This window comes from Bufo gargarizans, chromosome 6 (genome assembly GCF_014858855.1).
Source record: "Bufo gargarizans isolate SCDJY-AF-19 chromosome 6, ASM1485885v1, whole genome shotgun sequence".
Lineage (NCBI taxonomy): Eukaryota > Metazoa > Chordata > Amphibia > Anura > Bufonidae > Bufo > Bufo gargarizans.
The window spans coordinates 324,608,918-324,635,127 of NC_058085.1; the positions used below are offsets into that span (position 1 = coordinate 324,608,918).

The window sequence follows — 26,210 nt, forward strand, 5'->3', positions numbered from 1 at the left end:
ACTCCTTTGCCGGCTTCATTCATTTTTGCAGCACATTATATACTGCTTGTTTCCAGGGGTTACGACCATCCTACAATCCAGCAGTGGTGGTCGTGCTTGCACACTATAGGAAAAAGCATCGGCCTCTCTGGTGGGCTATCTCGTATCTGCGTTGCAGCTTTGGCCATAACCCCTGGATATGAGCAATGTATAATGTGATGGAAAAATAAATCAAGCCAGTAAAGGAGGCAATATGGACAATCACAATACATTATTAAGTTCCTTGTATTAACTTTCTCTACATGATAATTCTGGAGTGAGACAGCCCCTTAAAGACTGGGGTAAAAAACAAGCAAACAAAAAAAAACTCCACTCTTGATATATTCCCCTATTGATCTTTTTGCCAGAGTAAATAGCAGGACATTGAGTTGATAACCATATACTTAAAGCAGAAAGATCAGCATTGATCATAAAGGCTTGCATGTATACAGGTACCACTTAAAAAATTAGAATATCGTGCAAAGTTCATTTATTTCAGTAATGCAACTTAAAAGGTGAAACTAATATATGGGATAGACTCATTACATGCAGAGCGAGATATTTCAAGCCGTTATTTGTTATAATTTGGATGATTATGGCTTACAGCTTATGAAACCCCAAAGTCACAATCTCAGGTCCCCTTTGCTCAGGGGGTATGGATTAATTAGCTGACTAGAGTGCGACACTTTGAGCCTAGAATATTGAACCTTTTCACAATATTCTAATTTTAAGTTGCATTACTGAATTAAATTAACTTTTGCACGATATTCTAATTTTTCAAGTTTCACCTGTAAGTCATGGAAAACATGAGGAATACCAATCCTCCATCTGTATTTGGTTCCTGACACTTCAGCAGTATAACTTATCAGCACATGGCAAGTACTTTGTCACAGCTGTGTCTTGGTTTCGATGTTGTTCGCTGTGACACGTGAGCCGTGCATGCTGGTTGCCAGGGGCAGCGTGTTGTGTTGCAGCATGTGTTTACTCTGCCCCTTATTTCCTGTTCCTTCCATGTCTGATGCTTTTGGGATAAACTGCCTAGCTGGGTGTGTTCACTAGGTGCTTGCAGCCTGGAGTGAGTTGTCCTCCAACCTCTGTTGGTGCTGGAGCTATGCTCCTGTCCTGGGTGTTCCATCTACCCAGTCCTTGAGGGCCACCTAGTAAGACATCGATGTCATCTCAATGTCACCTTTCCGACCTATCCTTTATCTATGTTTGGTGTGGTATGTTTGGGTTGGTATAGTAGGTCTAGTTGTTGTTCCATGTCTGGTCTGTCTTTGGCGTGTATTGTCCTGCATGGATGCTAGACATCCCCCAGTTTGTTTGTGCCTTCGGTGAGAGGGCTCCAGGGTTCCCCGGAGGTGGAAGAAGTCAGTGAGCAGATCTTCCTGGGGCCACCATGCACCCTGTACGCATGGGGGTCCAGGCAGTTACTGGTTTGCTGGATCCTGTGTTTGTTGTTTTGTGCTGCGTCCTGTTCGGTGTTCGGGTTCAAGTACAGATGCATGGGTTCCAGCCGTTGTTGCTTCGGCAGGTAGGTGCTTGTTGTAGAAAAAACGAAAAGAAAAAGTCTCAGAATCCGTTGCCTGTCTTCTATGCGCTGCAGGTCCTGAAGTGATATGGGCAAGTTCACACAGTAATGCGTTTTATATGAAGGACCGCGCTGCTTCAATCCCCATAGAGGGATAGACTTTCGTAGCAGGATTTTTCCGCACTTCCTAAATGTAGTATATACGAATCCTCACAGTCGCTCACACCCTCCCGGTAGATCCTATAACCTTCAAAGAGGGATGTGCGCAGATAGTGAAGTTCAGGGTCTAAACACAAGTATATGTTTTAAGCCATTTTAAAACATTCGTGTATGTGAGTATAATAAATGGTACGTTTATACCTTTTGTGGTGGTACTTCACTATCTGCGCACATCCCTTTTTGAAGGTTATACGATCTACCGGGAGGGTGTGAGCAACTGTGAGGATTCGTATATACTACATTTAGGAAGTGCGGAAAAATTCTGCTACGAAAGTCTATACTTCTATGGAGATTGAAGCAGGTGCTTGTTGTGTTGGGCTCTTACTTGCCGATCCAGTGGCTGTTCTTTGTCTTTCCCTTTCCTTACATCTAGGCCGGTTGAGACTCCTGTTCATCTGTTTCTTGGAAGATCAGGTCGTCTGAGCCCTGTCTCTATTCCAGGGATTTTCAGGGCGACTTAGGGTCTGAGGTTCCTGTGTATGAGCCCTCCTACCATCTGGGTTTGCTCATATGGTTAGGAGTCAGGGCGAGGATTAAGGATGCTCTAGGAGGTGCCCTGCTCCCTGTCCCCGGTGTCCTGGCTTAGTTGCTATTCCCATTTTCCCTACGGTGTTTGGTGGGGAGTTTCCCCCCACTCCCCACCGTGACAGTATGTCTCACTTGGTGGACCTTAAGGACTGAGTAGATGGAACACCCAGGACAGGACCAGAGGCTGGAGGACAACGAACTCCAGGCTGCGAACCACAGGCAATATAAGCACCTAGTTAACACACCCAGCCAGGTAGTTAGCCCCACAAGCACCAGACAGGGAAGGAACAGGAAATAAGGGGCAGAGTAAACACATGCTGCAACACAACACGTTGTCCCTGGCAACCAGCATGCATGGCTCATGTGTCACGATGAACAACACTGAAACCGAGACACAGCCGTGCCATACTTATACAAAATGTTTGCATTTTATAGTTTTGGCAAACTTGGCATTTGCCAGGCTAACAAATACAATACCAATAGCATGGAGTATAACCACTGATGTTGTGCCAAGGAAGTCCTGGATGTGTGTGCCAGAGAAATATTGGTAATTCGGAACATTTTAGGCAGCAGAGCTAAGTGCAGATCTTTTCATTCAGCTGTGTTCCAGGCTTTCTATTAACTTGGCGGAAAAAATCTACAATTTATCCTGGATTGACTTTTATATTGGAATGGCTAAGTGGTAGCCTGTTAACTCTGTATTGCTTGGCTGTAACTCTGCAGTAATAGAATAAATGCACCTGTGCAAAAAAGACTATATGCTGTCTGCAGATGTTCCTCAAGACCATGTCTGTGCAGTGACCCACAGGGAGAGAGCCAGGAGGAGGGGATAGTAGTTGTGGCACTGATAGGAGTGATGGTTATTCACGGTAATTGTCCTCACGCCATTGTTTAAAATGTGCCCTCTTGAGATGTTACTCAAGATAGTGTTTCATCTGCAGATGCTCCTCAAAACAAATGTGCCGTCCACTAATGTACCTCAATACAAATGTGCTATATAATGATGTTCCTTAAGACAAATGTGCCATCTACAGATGTTCCTCAAGATAGTGTGCCATCTGCAGATATTCCGCAAGACAAATGTGCCATACACCGATGATCCTCAAAACGTGCCATCCAGAGATGTTCATCCATACAAATGTGCCATCCACAGATATGTCAACATGGTCTGCATTTCACATATGCCCTTTGTGCAGTGGCTGGATTTGTGGTGGCCCCAACTCTATGCTGAGTCCCCTGAACACCGTTGAGGTCTCACCATGTTTTTTTTTTTTTTTTTTTTTTAAATCTTTATTTTATTTTGACATTATAATTCAGCGATTATTATGACATTTGTAAGAAGGAACAAATAACAATAAACACTCCATAATCAATGTTGGTCACATATGCATAATTGACAATATCATATACAGGATTACAAGTATAGCAAAAGTCATATGGTCAGACACATGAACGGCATTCTGTTTGCTTCAGTATAAATACATGGTCTAATATAATGTTGAGGACATGGCTCGGCATAGCAATAGTAAGGGTAGGCATTCGTAACACCACATCCTACTTGACATATTGGATGCCTATAGGGTATATACTGGACTATGGGTGAAGCTTATTAGGAAAATGCATATATAAACTCCGCTACTTGGTGTGATTTTTATACCAATCAGACCATTTTCCCCAGGTCATAAAAAATTTGTCATGTGATAAAGATTCCCAACTTGTTAGTTCCTCTAGTTGGTATATTTCCTGGACCTTACAAACCCACTCTTTAAGGCTAGGGTAACCAATATTTTAGTATAAGCAGTTTTGCTGCTGCAATCAGTTGTGCAGGTAGTGAATGTTTTGTAAGTTTGTCGTTACAATCAGGTAAATTAAGAAGAGCTACTAATGGGGTGATGGGGGAGCCTATTGTACATATTCCTTATACCTCTTTAGATATCATGTCCCAATATTTAGTAATAAGTAGGCATGACCACGAGGTCTCACCTTATTTTGTTGCTTTTCGGAAGGGATGGTAAAGCGTGGTGCTTGGGGTAATGGGAGAGTCAGGGTCTGCAGTAAACCAGTGTGCTTCTTTACTGGAGGAATTCAGGTGCAAAACGATACAGGCGAGGCATAGGGCTTCTCCAGCCTCCTCCCTGGCAGAAGAAAGGTTTGATGCTGAGGAAAGGCCTAAGCTAGCTGTCTCTTTCTCTCTTTCTCCTCTCTCTCCTCTCTCCTCTCTCTCCTTCTCCTCTCTCTCCTTCTCCTCTCTCTCCTTCTCTCCTTCTCCTCTCTCTCCTCTCTCTCCTTCTCCTCTCTCTCCTTCTCCTCCTCTCTCTCCTTCTCCTCCTCTCTCTCCTTCTCCTCCTCTCTCTCCTCTCTCCTTCTCCTCTCTCCCCTTCTCCTCTCTCTCTCCTTCTCCTCTCTCTTCTCCTTCTCCTCTCTCTTCTCCTTCTCCTCTCTCTTCTCCTCTCTCTTCTCCTTCTCCTCTCTCTTCTCCTTCTCCTCTCTCTTCTTCTTCTTCTCCTCTCTCTTCTTCTTCTTCTCCTCTCTCTTCTTCTCCTCTCTCTTCTTCTCCTCTCTCTTCTTCTCCTCTCTCTTCTTCTCCTCTCTCCTTCTTCTCCTCTCTCCTTCTTCTCTCTCTTCACAAGGCTGGTACTACACTAGGAGCTCTGACTGTTCTCCTTATATACCATTTCTAGCTAGACTGGAACCTTCTAGTGGGAGGGGTGGAGTGGAGAAACTCAGCACAAACGGATACATTGTCACACTTTGCGTCCCTCATAGACTTACATTAGAGCTTCAATGATACTCAGAGGGAATGACACAACAAGTTTTCCAGACAAAAACAAGTTTCCAGACATAACATAGCTAAACCAGACAGTCAGAAGGTCAGTCTATCTGGTTTTGGTGGTAAACAAGTCTGGCTTTTTCCCATCACAACATGCACTCCAAAAACATGGCAGCTGTGGAAAATTACCAGCTACTTATTCAAGGTCCCAAAAGTCTCTCGGTATTCATTAACCCTTTCCACAGAGCCTTCAAAATACAGTGCAAATGAACAGGATACATATCACAATATACATACAAATGCAGTGAAACAGCGCAAGTTAACCCTTTCAATTTGCTTAGGGAAACATGGGAAAATGTCCACAAAAGTCCAGACTTCAAAGTACCCCTTGCTCCAGAGCACTACATTTGCACTGAGAAGAGTATGCCGGCCACAGATTCCCCCAGAGCTCTGTATCATGCATAAATATCCTTGATACAGCATTGGAAAACAATATAATCCTTAAAGGGACACTGACAGGGCCAATAAGCATATTGAGGTATATATATGGCAGTACAGGTCTTATAATGGGTATTACAATCATATAAGTATCCCCCCTGTCCACATTATACATACAGTAAACTTAAGTTTTATAACCTGCTCCAACGGTCTTCAATCTGCCCAAGGGGCGGCGTTTCACCTCTCTTGCGCCCAGCCAGCCTCCCCCAACTGCCGCTTTGAAGCGCCGCCCAGCTCAATAATATTTAGTTTGCTGGGTGGCTTCTGCGGTCCCCGCTCTGAAGCGCTGCGCTGAACAGTGCCCTGCGCATGCGCCGGATCTTGTGAAGTCGGGAACAGTAAGCGCCGCCCAGCGAAGTGAATATTGATGAGCTGGGCGGCGCTTACTGTACCGGACTTCACAAGATCTTGCGCATGCGCCGGGCACTGTTAAGCGCAGCGCTTCAGAGCGGGGACCGCAGAAGCCGCCCAGCAAACTGAATATTCATGAGCTGGGCGGCGCTTCAAAGCGGCAGTTGGGGGAGGCTGGCTGGGCGCAAGAGAGGTGAAACGCCGCCCCTTGGGCAGATTGAAGACCGTTGGAGCAGGTTATAAAACTTAAGTTTACTGTATGTATAATGTGGACAGGGGGGGGGATACTTATATGATTGTAATACCCATTATAAGACCTGTACTGCCATATATATACCTCAATATGCTTATTGGCCCTGTCAGTGTCCCTTTAAATATCTATGAACATAACTAGCAGCTTTAGGACTATGAAACTATAGTTTAGCAAAAATAATCACTTTAACCTGAAGTTAGAAGAATGCATGAGAAATGGAGAAAAGCACAACTTCTTCACCATATATATATATATATATATATATATATATATATATATATATATATATTTACAGCTAAGTTTTGTGCATACTTATTGGTTTATTTTTACAGCTTTCTTCACAGCGCATTGCAGTTGACCTCTTTTAAAAGCAGGCATAATGTTTCTTCCTGAAAGTGTATCTGACATATAATTTCTGACGTCATAATGATAAAGTTTATATTGGTCGGGGTCTCCACGACCGATCAATAGAACAAAGGACTAGGCGGTGTGTCTCTTTGCCTTCATTTGGCATGTTTAGGGCCATCTCTGGGTTGATACAGTACTTTAGGCCTCATGCACACGACTGTTGTTTTGGTCCGCATTCGAACCACAGTTTTTGCGGCTTGGATGCGGACCCGTTCACTTTAATGGGGCCGCAAACGATGCGGACAGCACTCAGTGTGCTGTCCGCATCCGTTTCTCCGTTCCGTGGTTCGCAAAAAAAATATAACCTGTCCTATTCTTGTCCGTTTTGCGGACAAGAATAGGCAGTTATATCAATGGTTGTCCGTGCCGTTCCGCAAATTGCGGAATGCACACGGACGCCATCCGTGTTTTGTGGACTGCAAAACAGACAATGGTCGTGTGCAAGAGGCCTTATATAGTCTATTAGTGCTTTAAAAAGCCAAGTCTGTAAAATCCCTTCATAATTGTATTTAATACTAAAACAATAGTGGAATGATAGCATTCTGGTAAACTGAATAGTCTTGATGGAGAATCGGATGACGCATAGCAGTGACCATACAGCATGTGGATCAGTAAGAACCAGATCCCTCCATCCTAAGGTAACAAAAGGTAAAAACATATCAAATATTTACTTGACAATTGTCCTCAACTTGAGTTGAGAAGTTGGTCCCAATATTCTCCACATCCTCCTTTATCGGTTGATTTACGGTATATGAAACACTCATCTTAAAGGAGTTGTCAACTTATTAAAAAATTATCTCAAAGGCAGTAATTCTTATAATGTATACTCACCGATTCCTCCCTGCTAGACATGGCGTATATTCCACACGAATGCTGCAGCCAATCACTGACCTCAGCAGTTCTACCATGTACTGCTGAGGCCGGTCATTGGCTGCAATAGTGTCCGAGGTGTTCAGGCGGTGGAAAATGAATTAGGTGAGTATTTAATCATTTATTTAATTTTATCTGAATTGTTACCTGGAGCAACCACTTTAAGAAATTCCCCGTTCATGTGTGTTAATACAGTCTAGAGCCCAACCATTGTTGTATTGAAAAGGTGAAACTGGAGCAGTGTCAAGTTTGTCGGGTTATATTGATGTCTGGCGTCTGTAGTTGTAATTAAAGGGGGCCTCCTGTTTAATAGGTTAGCCGCAGATACATGGTTTTCCTCATAGAGCTATGAAACACCTTGTGCGAAATATTGTATATTCCACATTTCCATGGTAATTGACTTGTTAGCGAGGTCTGGACATTCCCTTTTGCCTGTTTCCTGATGGGTCTAGCAGATCGCTGCAGATGAGAATCGCACAAGCTTTTCTTTTGTATTGTTAACTGAAGAAAGAGGCGTGATGTACATTTCATGGTCTGTAGTATACATGGCTTTCCACTTAATAGAAACCTATTGCTTTAAAAAAATACTGCTTGGTAAAAGGGGTGTGAAGTGCCAGGCCTCTCATGAGTATTTCTTAAAGGAGTTTTCCAGTTTGCTTCAACATCCTTTCAAATCCTCATGTATGAAGGAAGCTGTAATTTTGTATTGTATTTCTTTTACCTTTATTGCTCCTATCTCCCGTCCTGGGTTGTGGTCACATGACCATGTCCATGCAGCTTTTTCTTATTTCCTGTGTGTCCATGGCAGTGATGGGGGAGTGTCCATGTAACTAGCTGGGTGGGAGGAGCTATAAATTAGCTGGTTGTTGTTAGGGACAGAGATGGGGGAGTGTCTATGTAAATAGCTGGGTGGGAGGAGCTATAAATTAGCTGGTTGTTGTTAGGGGCAGTGATGGGGGAGTGTCTATGTAACTAGCTGAGCTGTGGTAGAGAAAGGAGAAGTGCATCATGGGTTTGGTTGGACACAGGAACAGGAAGTGCTAGATACAGGATGGAAACAACCAGAGGGATTGGTTTACATGGTGAAATTTCCAAACTGAAAAATCTAATAAAAAGGCGTACTTGAGGTAAGCAACTACATGAGCAGATCTGTCATAAACTATAGTAATCCCTCCTTATAGGAAATGTTGGCAACTGACTCCCGGGACCCCAGACAGTTCTCAGAATGAATGTCCTTTCACTGATTTTCCCTGCATAGTGATGCTTCTGGTCACCTGAGGTGCAGCCATCTATACCACAGCCTCGTTCATTTGAATGGAGATGGGTTATAGTTAAAGGGGTTGTGTCACTTCAGCAAATAGCATTCATTATGTAGAGAAAGTAAATTGAAGGCACTTACTAATGTATTGTTATTATCCACATTGCTTCCTTTGGTGTCTGGATTCATTACATTGCTCATTTCCATGGTTACGACCACCCTGGCCGTGCTTGCACACTATAGGAAATGGCACCAGCCTATGTGTGCTCCCACAGTCCCAGCCATCAGAGGCCAGCACTTTTTCCTATAGTGTGCAAGCACGACCACCGCTGATGGATTGCAGGGCGGTCTGTAACCATGGAAACGAGCAGTGTATAATGTGATGGAAAAATGAATCAAGCCAGCAAAGGAGGCAATATGGACAATCACAATACATTAGTAAGTGCCTTGTATTAAATTTCTCTACATGATAAATGCCATTTGCTGAAGTGACACGACCCCCTTTAGGGCTCATGCACACAACCGTATGTATTTTGCGGTCCGCAAAAAAACAGATGACATCCGTGTGCATTCCGTATTTTGCAGGATGGAACCGCAGGCCCTTCATAGAAGTGTACTATCCTTGTCTGTAATACGGACAATAATAAGACTTGTTCTATTTTTTTGCGGAACGGAAGTACGGACATATGGAAACGGAATGCACACAGAGTAACTTCTGTTTTTTTTTGCGGACCCATTGAAATGGTTCGGCATACGGTCCGCAAAAAAAACGGAATGGACACAGAAAGAAAATACGTTTGTGTGCATGAGCCCTTAAGGTGTTGCATACATGCTCTCTTTGTACCGCGCCTCTGTATATGTGTGCAGACTGTGTGACGCTGGACTAGATGGAAGGTCATTCTGAGAGCAGAGCAGCGACACACTGGATCATCGTTAAGTGTCTGAGCAGAAGATACTGAATTCCTCTTCCTTCCTTCGAGCAGCAGCTGCTGGCGTGAAGGAAACGCGTGATGTTTATTTACACACGTGGATAATGGAAGTTCCGAATTCTCAGCGCTTATTTTCATAATGCTGATGTAATGCTCATTGTTGCTTATCCAGATGATTTTTTATTATTATTTTTTGAATAGTCACCCTTGTCCTCTATGTACGGTAATATCCTGACCTGTGTATAAATACATATGCAGTAACATAAAGTCACATATATACCGGTGTGTGTGGCCCAGGGAAACTTTTTTTTATGTTGTATGATCGGTGGAGAATCACATGCCTGCGATGGTGTGAGGAAAGAGACCCATGTGCTAAATCTCTCAACACCTTCACGGCAGGATATTTTGGGCATACATACATGGCGTCTTTGATGCTGAAGGCTTGACAAGCGGATGGAGCAGGAAATAGATTGTGTCGGAGCCTCACCACTCCAAATGAAGCTGCTTTATGGAAGTAATGGGCAGCAACTGCTCACCCATTAAACCAACGACGATCGTTTTGTATATACCTTTATGTAAGATTGCTGAAATTGGCTCCTGGCAAATATGCAGAAAGCGTTAAGAAAATAGCTTGCAGTTCTCTATTATAACATCACAGACTTAGAGTCCTCTTACTTGGGCCAATGCCGTGCAATAATGAGCACCGATTGAGGATATACAAGTCATTTGTTGCAAGTTTACAGGGCCTTTCACGTGGCCCTTTGCAAAGTACAAAGAGGGCGAACAATCATTATTGTGCATGTGATCGTTCATCTCTCGTTCACTTTGCATATCGTTAACCTCAGTTTAGGGCGATGTGCTGCCTACGATAGATGATTTTAGGTGGCACATGCAGTGTCGGACTGGGATGCCTGGGGCCCGCCAGTAAAATGATTCTAGGGACCCAATGTAAAGCTCCATGCAAATATTATGTGCTCCTGCAGCAGCAACCCGCGTGGACCAGTCCGAGCATGTGCATGAAATGTATCATCCCCAAACAAACATTTTGTTCCTTTATCTGGTGATCCGCTGCACACTTACACGGCTAATTATTGTGAACAGGCATTTGCACGAACATTTATTCCCGATAATTGACCTGATCCTCATTGGTTGTGAAACGCCCATAAAGCTGATTCTAGATGCCTCTCCTATCATCAGGCCCGTCTGAGCAGAAATGTTAATTCTAAAGCTGGCCATACACATTCAGTTTACAATTTCACTATTTTTTTCAGGCCATCACAACTTTGAATTTACCATCCGTTGCTACTGTAGACGTCATCCAGTAGTTCTTCACTTGGTAGTCTAGCATGTGCAGTTCTGTCTGCCATTTTTCCCTATGCAGCTCGTAGTTTTTCTCTTGGTGGTCAAAGCATGTGCAGTTTTGTCTGCCCTTCTCCCCCTATGCCACTAGTAGTTCTTCTCTTGGTGGTTGAGCATTTTAAGTTCTGTCTGCTATTTTTCTCCATGCCACTAGTAGTTCTTCTCTTGGTTGTCGAGCATGTGCAGTTCTGTCTTCCCTTATCCCCTGTGTCGCTAGTAGTTGTTCACTTGGTAGTCTAGCATGCACAGTTCTGTCTGCCCTTATCCCCTGTGTCGCTAGTAGTTCTTCACTTGGTAGTCTAGCATGCACAGTTCTGCCTGCCATTTTTCCTCTATGTCGCTAGTAGTTCTTCTCTTGGTAGTCTAGCATGCACAGTTCTGTACCCTTATCCCCTGTGCCGCTAGTAGTTCTTCTCTTGGTGGTCGAGCATGCACGGTTCTGTCAGGCATTGCCCCCTGTGCCGCTGACTCTCTTTGATCTAGAAACTACTCATGCATGGTTTCCCCTTCAGCACCAGGCGAGCAGACCTTAGTGTTTATCTGCTCGTTTGATCTACCCTGCAGTCATACCTGGACATGCCCCGTAAGGAACCACTGAAACCACCAGGTGGTCACAGCACAGAAACTGGCAGAGCTATGCTTTTTGTAGGAGTCACACATGTGGCAGAAATATCTCCAACTGTTCTATTCCTCTGGTTCTTGCAGAAGTCCTCACTCTGAAAATTGGAAAATGGAACTGATCTTGAAATTTCGGAAACAAATCTGGCCATGTAACTTAAAGCTAAATGAATTGGTCTTACTAATAGGGCAAACAAATAATTCTTGATCCCACTTACCTTTCAAAGCCTCTTGGGTATCATTTGCCGGGCACAAAGACAGAAACTACCTTTCAGCTGACATTTCAAGTGCCTATTATTAGCTGTGCCTTGGGAGGTCTGCTGTGCCCGATCCAAGACTGAGATCCTTGTGATTACACTGGGACACAAACACGTCATATGGCTCTTTTTATAACACACAGATTCAAATATCAGTTTCACTCCTTTAACTTTTAAGTGGTTAATTTTATGCGTGGTTTATATAAACCAGAATGATAAAAGGGATGTCCACTCAGGGTATCTATTAAAGTGGCAAAGATCTGGAAGCATGCTTGCTTAGATTTCTGCAAGTTCCTTGTGGATATCCGGGGTGTGTCCCTTAATGGCCCCCTCATCCTTTACATAAAGTAGGCTTTGGATTAGGCTGGAATCGCACAGGCTGTTCTCAATGCTGTTTTTAGACCTCACCAGAGCAGGATCCAAAAAGAAGAAAAGTATGCCTCGTTTAGACTGCCCAATTGTCAGGCAGATTATCGGGAACAAATATTCCTAAGAACGCTAGATTCCGATACTCTGCCCGTCTTAAGGATGCTATAGACCACCTTATGAACCGACTAAACGCTCGTTCATCAGATGAAATAAAATGAGGTGCAGACACCAAAATTAAGGTTTTTGGGCAGCAGATCCTTCTGTCTAAACAGTGATGTGCTGCCCAGGAACAATGCAGCTGTAGGAGGACGAGCGATAGCAGTAGCCATTGCACATCTGCATATAGTAGAGGCAATTGCAGCGCTTCACCTCTGTTAACGAACATGCAATTGTCAGGAAGGAGGCATTCGTCTACTGTAAATGCTTGTTTAGACGGCCGTGAGCTGTCCGTTTTTTTAAGTACAGTTCAGAATGTCCGAAAAAAAGGATTGCATTCCGCATTTTTGCAGACCCATAGACTTCAATGAGGCTACGTCCTAATTTTTTGCAGAGCCGTAGAACGGAAGAAAAGGGTCTCATAGAAGTGACTGAATGAGCCATTGGGGTACGTGCACATGGCAGTGTATTTTCTGTACCAAAATCTCGTCATCTTAGCTGGTGCTGTATGACGCTGTGAATTTTCTGCTCTAAAATCCTCAAGTAACACTCACCATTTTCATGCAGCCTTAAAGGGGTTACCTGCAATAAAAAAAAAAAATATATGTATGGCCCGCCACCTCCTTCTTGTGATTAAGCACTTTGAGGGCTTATGCACAAAACCGTATATATTTTGCGGTCTACAAAAAACGGATTCGCAAAAAATACAGATGACGCCCATGTGCATTCCGTATTTTGCGGAACGGAACAGCTGGCCTCTAATAGAACAGTCCTATCCTTGTCCGTAATGTGGACAATAATATGACACATATGGACATACAGAAACGGAATGCACACGGAGTACTTTCATTTATTTATTTTTGCGGACCCATTGAAATGAATGGTTCCGAATATGGTCCGCAAAACAAAATGGAACGGACACGGAAATAAAAAACGTTTGTGTGCATGAGCCCTAACAGTGATGATGCGAAAAGTTTTCCTACCGGACCAGCGCTGTGCTTAGGTTGCGGCCACTCCCTGTATCACGTGCCGTACATGGTGCACGTGATTCTAGCCCGGTTACAACCCGTGATGTATGTGGGTTGCGCCTGCACAGTCGGGGAACCTCGGGCACTGACTTCTAAAAGCGCCTGAGGCTGCCTGATTGCACAGGTGCAACCCATGTACATCGCGGGTTGTAACCAGGCTACGATCAAGTGTCGAATGTAAGGCACGTGATCCAGGAAGCGGCCGCAACCTAATTACACCGGGGAGCGCAGCCCTGGCCCAGTAGGAATATTTTCAGCATCATCACTGTGGCATAGTGACATGCCAGACATGGTGGCATACTGACATGACAGACTTTTTTGGGGGGTTTAAGGAGCTAGGCATATCACATATTGCCGAAAAGAAGGGGCAGAAGCTCCGCTGTAATTGTCTCTGCTCAGCTCTCTTGGGGCAGGCAGCGTTAACGGTTTATGGATCCATGGAAAGTATCAGTTCATACATTGCTCTGCTTGTTTCTCCAAGGAGAGCCAAGCCAAGTCCACCACATCCGAAGGGAAGCAGCACATAGCTGAGCGCTTCTGACTCTTTGCTTCAGCAATCAGTTGGAGTTTCGGCACCTGGACACCTACTGATCAAATCTTCTGACATGTCGCTATGCCATCTCCCAAGTTTTATTAAACAATATATATGCTTTAAGTCCAAATACGGCGGGATCCATAGAGAAGAAAAAGTATTACGGAAAGACTGAGATTCTATTCACTCCTGTGTTTGGCTCGTGTGTGAATCCAGCCTTGGGCGATGTGGCTAAAGCTTCACATTTGTGTTATTTCCATTGTTCTGCTCCGTTATAGAAGCAGAACAACAAAAATAACGAAAGCGCCAAGTTCTTTGCATAACGGACACATACCACGACTGACAAACCCATTGATTATTATGGGGTCCGTTGGCTTTCTGTCATTAGGTCCAGCATTGTACCAGGCAAAATAGAGCAGCAGAACCTGCGATAGTTTCCTAATGTAGCTTTCAATGCAAATGTGAACAAAGCTCTAGCGTCATGGTCTCCATTACAGTAAGCAGCATGACTGACTCTTCTCATGACCTTCCTGTTTACACTACTTACATTTGGAGCTGGAAGGAAGGAGGTAGAGATAAGTGGTGTCTCTAACTTTTTTCTGTTTAGGATAAGGGAAAATGAGGACTCATCGTAGTAGTTTCTAGGAGATTTACGCAGAAGGATCTGTTCATGTCCGTTATGTGTCGAATGCAGCACTTCCATTATTTTCGTTCTATTCTTCACCCCTCTGGCCCCTGTGATATGAGCTTTGGAGCATTTCATGCTCCGAAGCCCTCCCTTGCCCTGCGCTGGATCGTGCGGGGCAAGGGCTTCTTTGCATTTATGACCATGCTAGGCAGAGGCTTCCACCTAGCAGTGTTGCTAGTGACGCAAAGAAAAAAAGGGGGTCAGTCAGCACATCCCAGTGCGCAGGTGCACGTCTCCATTGCTGAAAACACAACATAGAACAAAACATACATGCAACAGCACTCTGCAAACGAATAAAGTACAAAAACATCTCTAATTTATAAGTATAGCAATATAATTCATTTTTGTACTTTATTTGGTTTGCAGAGTAGTGTTGCTAGTGATGTCAGCGACACTGATGGGAGGACTTTAGCGCTAAAGCCCACCCATCAGTGCCGCTGACGTCACCAGGCTCACCGCTGGTCGGAAGCCTCCGCCTAGCTTACACTATGGAGAGCCCAGTATGTCATCGGATCTCCAGAAAAAGCCTTTTCCCTGCGCGATTCAGCACAGGGCAAAGGAGCGCATTGGAGCATGTAATAGGTCCCAGTCACACAGTTATCATACATGTAGTGCACCATGCTGGTTATGGGTTTCCTAGTTGTTTATGTGTACACCACCTCAAGTATTGGCACCCAATTCATGCCTATGGGCCCATTTACAAAGCTCTAATTTGTTGGTTGATGGAATCATTTATGGGCCTCATAAAATCATCATTTGTTGATTGTTCGTCCCCATACAGCTCGATGATCGCTTCATGTAATGCATCTAATGAGTGGCCAGTAATATGAATGTTCGTTCCCAATCATTGACTATTTTTGTCGGTCCCTGCAAATGCCCCATAAGGGTACTGCCACAGGTTCAGATTTTTATATGCTATTTTTAATGCCAAAACAGTAGTTAGCTGACCTGTTACATGTGCCCTTGGCAGCTGAAGACATCTGTGTTGGTCCAATGTTCATATGTGCCCGCATTGCTGAGAAAAATGATGGTTTAATATATGCAAATGAGCCTTTAGGAGCAACGGGGGCGTTGCCGTTACACCTAGAGGATCAACTCTCTGTAACTGCCGCACCCTCTGTACTGTGACAGTGAAAACATCATCACCCCTGGCCCTTTAAATCAAACTGGAGAGGGTACGGCAGTTGCAGAGAAAGCAAAGCCTCTAGGTGTAACAGCAACGCCCCCATTGCTCCTAGAGGCTCATTTGCATATATAAAAATATACTTTTCTCAGTAATGCGGACACATACGAACATGGGACCAACACAGATGCCTTCAGCTGCCAAGCGCACATGTAACAGGTCAGCCGGTGACATAGGTACAAATCTGCTGACAGATGCCCTTTAATATTGTCTCCTGATTTTGGCTTCAAGAAACCTGAATGTATGGCAGCACCTTAACATGATTAATAATCAATAATTACCATGAAATATTAGTTGATATTTTTATGCAAATATTCAATATATGTTATTTTTGTTAGGTTTTGTTCTTGTATTACTCCTTGTGCACCTGTTCCCGTGTTTATCCTGATTTGGCTTCTATACTGGGCGTCTGACCTTGAAATAATTATTTAATTAAATTGATAACCCATTAAACTGTAGAGGTAATTAAGGGCTATTATCCGTTTTACTACTGTTTGAAACCAATTTGGAAATGGTCCTAGCAAGCCCCCATGGTTACTGCATTTTCCATAAAACACCTATGGATTCTGTGAGGTTTCCTTTCCATGGAGATGTCGTTAACTGATCCAAAGCTGTTCGAGAGCTTAACGGGCTGAAAGTTTTACTTTTTAATCCCACTTGGCTGGGTTTCTGACCCCTGGAAATGGAGCCGGCAGCGTATTTTTGGCAGAGTAACGTTTTAATGACAGTAACAGTTTTGGAAAATATGTCGTTTATTGGTTGCTAGATACTTGGGTCAGATTTCGGGTCATTGTTTCAGTGCGTCCACATTTTTTCACAAATGTATCTTCTGTTTCCGTGTTCACCTTATGTTATCAGGTAGCTGGCAAATATAAGGTTGCCTTCACACGCTCCAGATTTTGTTGCAGAAATTTTTTGCGTGACTGAAAATCAGTTCTGTGGCTGCCGCCACAACAGACCAGTTCAGATGAATGGAAAATGTTCTGCAATGTAATCTGCTATGTGTGAGGGCACCCTAAGGTGATGACCATGTTTTGTTAAAACGTTATGTACACATTAGACACGTCATCCTATTCCACCAGTTTCAGTAGGATCAGCCCACTATCTAATGTGTATGGGGCCTCCCAACATTTCCCCAACAGCGGACACGGCAGTGAGCGATTGGGCATGTTCGATATGATCAAGTAAAAAAAAAAATTTCCCTGCGAGGGATAATCCCCCTGCCAGAAATTTCTGTTCCCCACTGAAAAAGATTATGCACATATGACCAAGCATGCACATTTATGGTGGAAATTGGGTGACATACAGCAGCTGCGTCCCAACAGTTAAGGACCTTCATCCACCAGCAAGACCAGCATGCTTGCATAGCGCATCTCTCTCGATGGAGGCCCTTTTATATGCAAGCTTCAAATGGATAGCACGCTGATTTTCTTTTACATCATGTAGTGCCTTATTCTACCTGTGGCGGTGCTGCAGGGGAAGGGAGCGCTTGGTGGCGCATTCGCCCTGATCGTTAGCGACTCCATTGTAATCATCTCGCTTGAGTACCCTTCTTTCAGATAGCGATTCCCAAAGTTCATAGATAGCATAAGTATATGCAAAGAGATGACTGTTCAGTTGGTTTTTTGCAATTCTAGTGAATTAGTATCAGTATTAGGCTTCATGCACACGAATGTATTTTCGTTCCGTGTCTGTTCATTTTTTTATTTTATTCATTTCAATGGGTCCACAAAAAAAACTGAAGTTACCGGTACTCTGTGTGCAATCTGTTTGTTCCACAAAAAAATAGAACATGTCCTATTATTGTCCACATTACAGACAAGGATAGGACTGTTCTATTAGGGGCCAGCTGTTCCGTTCCGCAAAATATGGAATGCACGCGGGCGTCATCCGCTAGATGTGGTCTTTCTTCTGTCCAGATTGGGGAGTGCCGCAGCCACCGGAGGGGTGACTGCGCATGTCAGTCTCTCTGCATTTATTCCTTCGGAAGTTCTGAAAATGGCCGAGCCAAACTTCTCAGTAGTTTTGGGAGTGAATGTAGTGAGCCGGCATGTGCAGCCACTTCCATGACTGCATCAGGGGACCCCCATTCTGGTAATAGGTATGAGTCCTAGAGTAGGGATAGGATAGGAAACCTCCTTTAAGAAAAAGATTATGTCACAATAGCAAGACATCGTACAATCCCTTTAAAAAGGGCTTCACGAGTCAAAATAAAAGGTTTTAATTTTGGAAACTGCACTGGAAAAATAAAAGAGCACTTTTTCTCTGGCCCCATAATGTCTTCACTAATTTTAGTTTTCTTCCCATTGCTTTAATTGTAGATGGCCAGAGCTCCAGATTCCCTCCTGCTGTCAGTGTAGCAGCTGTGCACATGGGGACGGGCAGTAGTCCTTTCTGTGGGGACGGGTAGTAGTCCTGTAGCGGAAGACTCATGTAATGTTTAGACCTCACTACCATCTCCTCGTTGTCCCAGCAGGAAGTATCTGTTACGTGGCGACCGTCTTGTTGGCTTGTTGTGTGTCACGTTTCGTGGCTGTTAATAATTGATTTATGGGTATTTCTGGGAGTCACGTACTTCCTTTTCTTTTTATATATCGACATCTGTCATTGTTGAGCAGCAGACGTTGTTTCAGATGGACGTACAGCAAATACCTAGCCGCCATAAGCAGGATAGCAGCAGGTCATATGTTACAGCAGCTGCTTATGTGTTGTCAGTGCTGCGATCTGACCAGCGCCTCTCTGACCGCATGATATATTGTTACAGCCTCCTCTCTCGTCTTTCTAGTTGACATTCGATTTCATATAGTTTTCATCAGCAAAAGATCCCAGCAGTGGGAAAATGGTATACTTTTCCCTGTCATTGTTTATTGTATCCTGCATAGCAATCCATTAGAACCATGAAAAAGTTAACGTCTACTGCCTTCCAACGCATTTTGTATAATAGCTGTGACTTAGGGCTCATGCACACGACAGTATTGCTTTTTCAGTGTTTTGCGGTCCGTTTTTTACGGATCCGTTGTTCCGTTTTTTGTTTCCGTTGTGTTTCCGTTTACTTTCTGTTTTTCTGTTCCGTTTTTCCGTATGCCATATACAGTATACAGTAATTACATAGAAAAAATTGGGCTAGGCATAACATTTTCAATAGATGGTTCAGCAAAAACGGAACGGATACGGAAGACATACGGATGCATTTCCGTATGTGTTCCGTTTTTTTGCGGACCCATTGACTTGAATGGAGCCAAGCACCGTGATTTGCGGACAAGAATAGGACATGTTCTATCTTTTCACAGCATGGAAATACGGAAATACTGAAACGGAATGCATACGGAGACACTTCAGTATTTTTTGCTGAACCATTGAAATGAATGGTTCAGTATATGTTCCGTATACTGAGCTAAAAAAAACGTCCAGTATACTGAACGCAAAATACTGTCGTGTGCATGAGCCCTTAGAGTGAGATTATCCATAGGGCAGAGGGGATTTATTAAAGGCTATGGACAGTTTTGGGGGCATTCTTCTCTTATGATTGCATTCTATTCATTTAGGGCTAAAACATTTTTTTTTATGTTCGGCCTTTTCTGAGACACAGGGGTTAAAAATCAGTCTGTTTGCAAGCTGTCACTTTCTGGTTTCTTTGAATCCTGTCATCTGATGGCCCATGTGTAGCTCTTATCTCTGAACTCCTGACGTTGTAAACAATTATTTAAGCCATATTCGTATTGAGGTATAATGAGTGTTTATGAGGCCGGGAGATCAGGGATAAAAGCCACACATGAGCTTGTAAACAGACTGATTTTTTAACACCTGTGTCTCAGAAATGGATGAATGTTTTTAACCAAGACCAACCTAAAAAATTATTTGACCCCAAAACCAGTAAAATGCCATCTTAAAAAAATTGGCCCAGTGTTTTGCATGCCTTTAAAGGGTTTTTCCAGTCTCTACTAAGTGATGGCCTTTTATCAGTATAGGCTATCACTAGCTGATCAGAGGAGGTCCAGCAACCTGCACCCCTTCCAATCAGCTGTTTGGGTGTAGCTTTGTCCCTGGAGGTATGTGTGATGTCCTATCCTCAGGGCAGGCCATCACTTAGTAAAGGCTCCGCTGTCTTGAGATGTGCCATAATTATTAAGAGTTGCCTTTTAATAATTCTGATGCATCTTAGGCCACTCATGCACCTAAACTAAAGTCTACATGAACCAGGAGCTGGTGTAGATGTCAGGTATGATTTAATCAGTTTATTGGTGTCAATTTATAATAAATGTGAGGCGCCCTGCACCATCTACTCCCTGCCCTGTTCCACCTACTTTTTGAAAAAAAGGGGCAAACGGGGGAGCAAAGCCTCCAAAATGTGTGACTTTTTGACACAAGTTTTCAGGCATACAGGGTTGATAAATGTGGGTTATTGTAATTTTCCTACAGTCCAAATGATTGCATCAAATTATCCAACCAGCTAAATATACTACAGCCGAATGACCTATTTTACATGTACTACTACCCCATGACCTATTTACGTGTACTACTACCCCATGACCTATTTACGTGTACTACTACCCCATGACCTATTTACGTGTACTACTACCCCATGACCTATTTACGTGTACTACTACCCCATGACCTATTTACGTGTACTATTACCCCATGACCTATTTATGTATACTACTACCCCATGACCTATTTATGTGTACTACATCTGGAGTATTGTGCTCAGTACTGGAGGCCATATCTCCAGAAGGATATCGATACTTTGGAGAGAGTTCAGAGAAGAGCTACTAAACTGGTACATGGATTGCAGGATAAAACTTACCAGGAAAGATTAAAGGACCTTAACATGTATAGCTTGGAAGAAAGACGAGACAGAGGGGATATGATAGAAACTTTTAAATACATAAAGGGAATCAACAAGGTAAAAGAGGAGAGAATATTTAAAAGAAGAAAAACTACCACAAGAGGACACAGTTTTAAATTAGAGGGGCAAAGGTTTAAAAGTAATATAAGGAAGTATTACTTTACTGAGAGAGTAGTGGATGCATGGAATAGCCTTCCTGCAGAAGTGGTAGCTGCAAATACAGTGAAGGAGTTTAAGCATGCATGGGATAGGCATAAGGCCATCCTTCATATAAGATAGGGCCAGGGGCTATCCATAGTATTTAGTATATTGGGCAGACTAGATGGGCCAAATGGTTCTTATCTGCCGACACATTCTATGTTTCTATGTTTCTATACTACTACCCCATGACCTATTTTATGTGTACTACTACCCCATGACCTATATTGCTGGAGCTGTGAAGCGTAGACTGAGTTTGTGTAACTATAGGATGATGGGTAATAGTTTTGCAATCATTTTTATTGCTTCTAAACATATAAACTAACATAATGAAGTAAGTGGGCAGGTAATCTTGATTAGGGTACATTTACACGAATGTGGTTTGGTTCCGCATCCGCTGTGTTTTTTGCGGCTCAGATGTGGACCTGTTCACTTCCGGGGTCCGGAAAAAATGATAGCTCATGTCCTATTCTTATCCAATTTGCAGACAAGAATAGGCATTTCTATAATGGGCCACCCCTTCCGTTCTGCAAATTGCGGAAGGCACACAAGTGTCATCCGTGTCTTGTGGATCCGCAATTTATCGACCGCAAAACACAGCACCTTCATGTGCATGGGCCCTAAGATGCAATAAAAATGATATATTTACCATTTATTACAATCAGCTGCTATGCGGACTTGTGTGTCTCCATGGTTTCAGACTGCAAAAAAAACCCTGACATCCTTCCATCAGTCCCTCTTCTTCTGTCCGTAGTTTAATGAGAAGTGGGGACAGATAGGAGTGCAAGATTATACTACACAGGGGTTTGTTTGACAGTGAGACATAGATCTGCATAGGAGCTGTAAACACAAAACGGTAAGGCATATATAATTGAACTTTTTCCAGTTGTCGGGTCTCTCATTACAGGGGTGAGTTTACCCTCTTGCTGAATGTACTAGAACCTGACACTTTTGTGATCTCTATGCAGTGTATAGCTATGGAATAACAATTCCTCTCTTCCACAGGTTTATATCATAAAGGTAACCTGGTTGGATTCTACACAACAGGTCATCTACCGAAGATACAGCAAGTTCTTTGACCTTCAGGTAAATGTTTTTTGGCTGCATATAGTATTTCCATACATACTCTATTCTGTACATACTCTTAAAATCCCCAAAAGGTGGAGAAATGTGGTGATGATGAGAATTACAAAAAAATGTGTAGCTTTTCTTAGGCCTCTTTCACATGAACGATGCGGATTGTGTCAGGATGCAATGCGTTTTTTCACTGAAGCCTCAATTCACTTCTATGGGGCCAGGGCTGCGTGAAAAACGCAGAATATAGAACATGCTGCGTTTTTTAACGCAACGCAGACCCATGTACACAGACCCATTAAAACAAATGGGCCGGGATTCAGTGCAGGTGCTATACGTTCAATTCGCGCAATGGAACGCGTGGAAAACTCGGAGGCCTTACCGGGACAATAAACCTAGAAATTTGCAAATTGAAGAGGACCTGTATAACCCTTCCTGACATCATTCCCCATATAATAATAATAATTCTGGAGTGTCTATTCTTTTCTATGGCTCTATGTTGTGTCATTCCTTTATTATTCCTGCTAGAAGTTATGAATGAATCAACATCTAGCAGTTTGCAATTACGTTGGGGGGTCTGACACTGGAGGCACTGTTTAGATATTATAATCTGTAATTAGCAGCTCACACTAAATCAACTAGTGGACCTAGGTGCTCATGTTCCAGGGCTGCCCCACACCCTTTAAGGAACTGTAAAATTGTATAGCTTCTGGTGGAGCAGGCACTCTGTCACCTGGAATTGAAGATAGAAAGATATTTTATTTCAAACAACAGTTAAACATTCTTAAAAAATATATATATATACATATAAAAGCTATACATAGGACATTACGAGCTGGATGTATTCCAACAGACACCTCCCTAATCGGGGCTGAGTATGTGGGAGTAGAAACAGCGGGCAAGGTGCGTCAAGGTACTGTCTGCAAGGAATCGGAGGATCAAAGCAATGAATTAAAACAGTAAATTAGAAATTAAGGCAAAGCATTAGACTGGGTTATTAGTCTTGCAAACCCCTATCGGATAGTTAAATATCAATCCATATAGCGTTGGTAAGGATAGGTTAATAATGTCCCAATAGTCCTCCTTTATAGGATAGTTATACCGTGTCACTTCTCTGTGTAATACATAAGGTAGAATATATCAGGTTATAAGAACTGCAAAGATGGTAGGTCAATCGGATCTACTGGGACCCATACTGGCCTAATTTGTATCTATTTTGGTAGTATTGCCAATTTCGCACGGCCCGTTACTTAATGCCACTTAGTATAGTATAGTTTAGGGAGGTGCCTGTTGGAATACATCCAGCTCGTAATGTCCTATGTATAGCTTTTATATGTAATTTTAACTGTTGTTTGAAATAAAATATCTTTCTATCTTCAATTCCGGGTGATAAAATGCCTGCTCTACCAGAAGTTATACAAGTTTACTGTTTAGATATTATCGGACTGTGCAGGAGCACCCCCCCCCCCAAACTGGTAACACCCAGCTGGACCTTCATTGAAAACTGCTAGTAATTTATTCATAAGTTTTAGCAGGAATAATAAAGGAACAGCACAACATACTCCTAAGAATAAGAATGTCTGATAAAAACAGACATGTCAGGAATGGGGACAGGTCCTCATTGAAAAACAGAAGATCTATGATCTATCGGGTGTATATTTCCTATTGAGAACACATGTGCGCTTGGCCAAACCAATCGTGCACGTGTATGAGCAGGTTGGTACATGTTGCCTCTGATCTTGAGAAATATGACAGTATATTGTAATACCGTGCTAAAGGCAAGTGCCAGATTATGAGAAATTGTGAATTATGGCAGTGATGGCCAACCTTCGGCCCTCCAGCTGTTGCAAAACTACATCTCCCAGCATGCCCGTACAGCCTACAGCAGGGCATGGTGGGAATTGTAGTTTTACAATAGCTGGAGGGCCGCAGGTTGGCCGTCCCTGGATTATGGGATGCCGGATTAAAGGAATTTCAGCGTAATATGTATTTAAAAGAGGGAATGATTACAGAATGTTTACAGTGTAAGTCACCATTAACGTATATTGCCTTGAATCTATAACTGTATGGGGTAAGTGGCCCGAAGAAAAATATTACTGGGACATACACATATCACAATATCAATCTTGCAACTAGTGGATTTTATTTTACTGATGCCTAGTTTGCACTAAAGCTGTAATGTAATTGTGTCATTAAATGAACAGCGTGCCCCTGACCCATGAAGGGGTTAAGGCATAATACGGAAAATAGTCCATTATAGATATAGCCATTTCCTCTACAAACACCTAGTGAAGCCGATCTTTATATTAGCATGACTGAAGATTGTGTGGGCTTTTGTTAACGCGTTTAATCCCCCAGATCTATTTTCTAGAACATTTTCGCCCAGTCTCCGGGTCTTTCCTGGTAGAGTTAAAAAAGTTCTCATCAGGCCAGGCCTGTCAATGGGGTTAGTGTTATGGGCAGGAAACGTTGTCTCAGTATTGGAGAATAAGTCTTGAAAGCTTCTATTGATAAGTGAATGGGTGCTTAGCGTCAATGGAAGGCACCCACTGCTTTAATGCTTTGCCCCATACCATATGGAGTGAAGTTAATTAAGCACTCTGGGTTTAACCCTTTTTGCACATCTGCACGTTGTGTTCAGTTGCAGTTGACTTTATTGTGTCCCAATGATATGACCGTGTTGCTCTAAGACAATTCCAGCACGGTAGTAAATAGGTACTTGTCAGAACGTGAATGATATGTTCCAGGATAGGCTACAAAAAGTGAATAAAGAGGGCGACTGGTGATATAATTGTCAGTAAACATACATGCACATGCACACGTCGTTACTTTTGCACGATCCAGCAACTCCATTACAACCAGTACAGTACAATGACATTATTACTGGTGTCATAGGTAAAGGCTATGGGCACTATGACTTTGAAATGTTCATTTTCTGCATTTGCAAAATTTAAGCAACTTTGTAAACAGTCTTCGTTAAAAACGTCCTACCATTTTTCATCTGCAGAATGTGTGTAAAGCCTTCACTTAGGTGCTGTTGCTGCTGAATTTGATATAGACCCAAAAGATCACAGATCTGTAGAATACAGATACAGTCCATGTGCCTGATAATTCTGCATGGCTGATTGGCTTCCTGCTATTGTGCCTTAGTCACCTTGTCACCTTCCTATGGCTATCAGCCCCATCAGCCATGTCTGTGTCTGACACATACAGCAGAGCATGTGCCACAAATCTGTGACCACGATCCTCCCGGAGAACAAAAGGTTTGAGAAGTTTAAATCCAACTGCCCAATTCTCATCTTAGCACAACATCTGCCATTGAGGGAGAGTCAGAAAGCCCCCCCCCCATATACATTAGACCAGTGATGGCGAACCTTTTAGAGGCCGAGTGCCCAAACTGCAACCCAAAACCCACTTATTTATTGCAAAGTGCCAACACGGTAATTGAACCTGAATACTATAGTCCAATATAATATATCTTCCATGTACTTTATCATGTAGATATAATAGCCTGCCTACATTCAGTGCGCTGCCTGTGCCATTCATAGTGTGCAATGTGCTGATAAATGGCAGGAAAAGTCTAAGGCATATTGGTACACCATAGACTTTTTCCAGAGCCCGGGTGCCCACAGAGAGGGCTCTGAGTGCCGCCTCTGGCACCCAAGCCATAGGTTCGCCATCACTGCATTAGACAGTCGGTGGGTTTCGCTAATATACAGCTAATGTATATACCTGTACACGTAGCAGTTTGTGCTACATTGCTGAGAACAGCGAAAACCGCATACGTTTTACTGTCAGTTGCTGTGGTTTTGCAGGGTAGTTTTTGACCAGACAACTTAAATGCCCACTATGCAGCTTAAGGTCTACAGGATATCGAATAGCATTTCTTTAGCAACACTCACCTCCATGGGGAATGTTCAGGCTTGTTTAATAAGACATCAGGTACTCGATTGTACGGAAAGTAAACATTTCACCATCACAGACATGTTGTAATGGGGATTTTGATATTGTAATTTGCAGTATTTAGTAGTCCTGCTTCAACTTGTAGATGACATGATCTTCTATGTCTGTAGCCTCTTAATTAATGGTGAGGTGTTTTTTTTTTTTTTTGTATGCCCGTGAACCTCTGCAGGTGAAATGCATGTTGTTCGAAGGGCAGAACCTCAGCCAACAATTAACGTATTTTTCGCCCATTAGACGCACCTAGGTTTTAGTGGGGGACAATAAGAAAAAAATATTTTTCATTAAACCTCAGGTCAGAACACCAAT

General features: G+C 43.0%; 1 protein-coding gene across 2 annotated transcripts in view; it reads left to right on the forward strand.

Moving 5' to 3' along the window:
- Positions 1-26,210, forward strand: part of SH3PXD2A (SH3 and PX domains 2A) — a 312,517-nt gene that overhangs the window by 43,809 nt on the left and 242,498 nt on the right. For both annotated transcript variants that reach the window (XM_044297873.1, XM_044297874.1), the window contains exon 2: positions 21,873-21,953. In XM_044297873.1, coding sequence (XP_044153808.1) covers positions 21,873-21,953 — 81 coding nt within the window. The remainder of the gene's footprint in view (positions 1-21,872; positions 21,954-26,210) is intronic.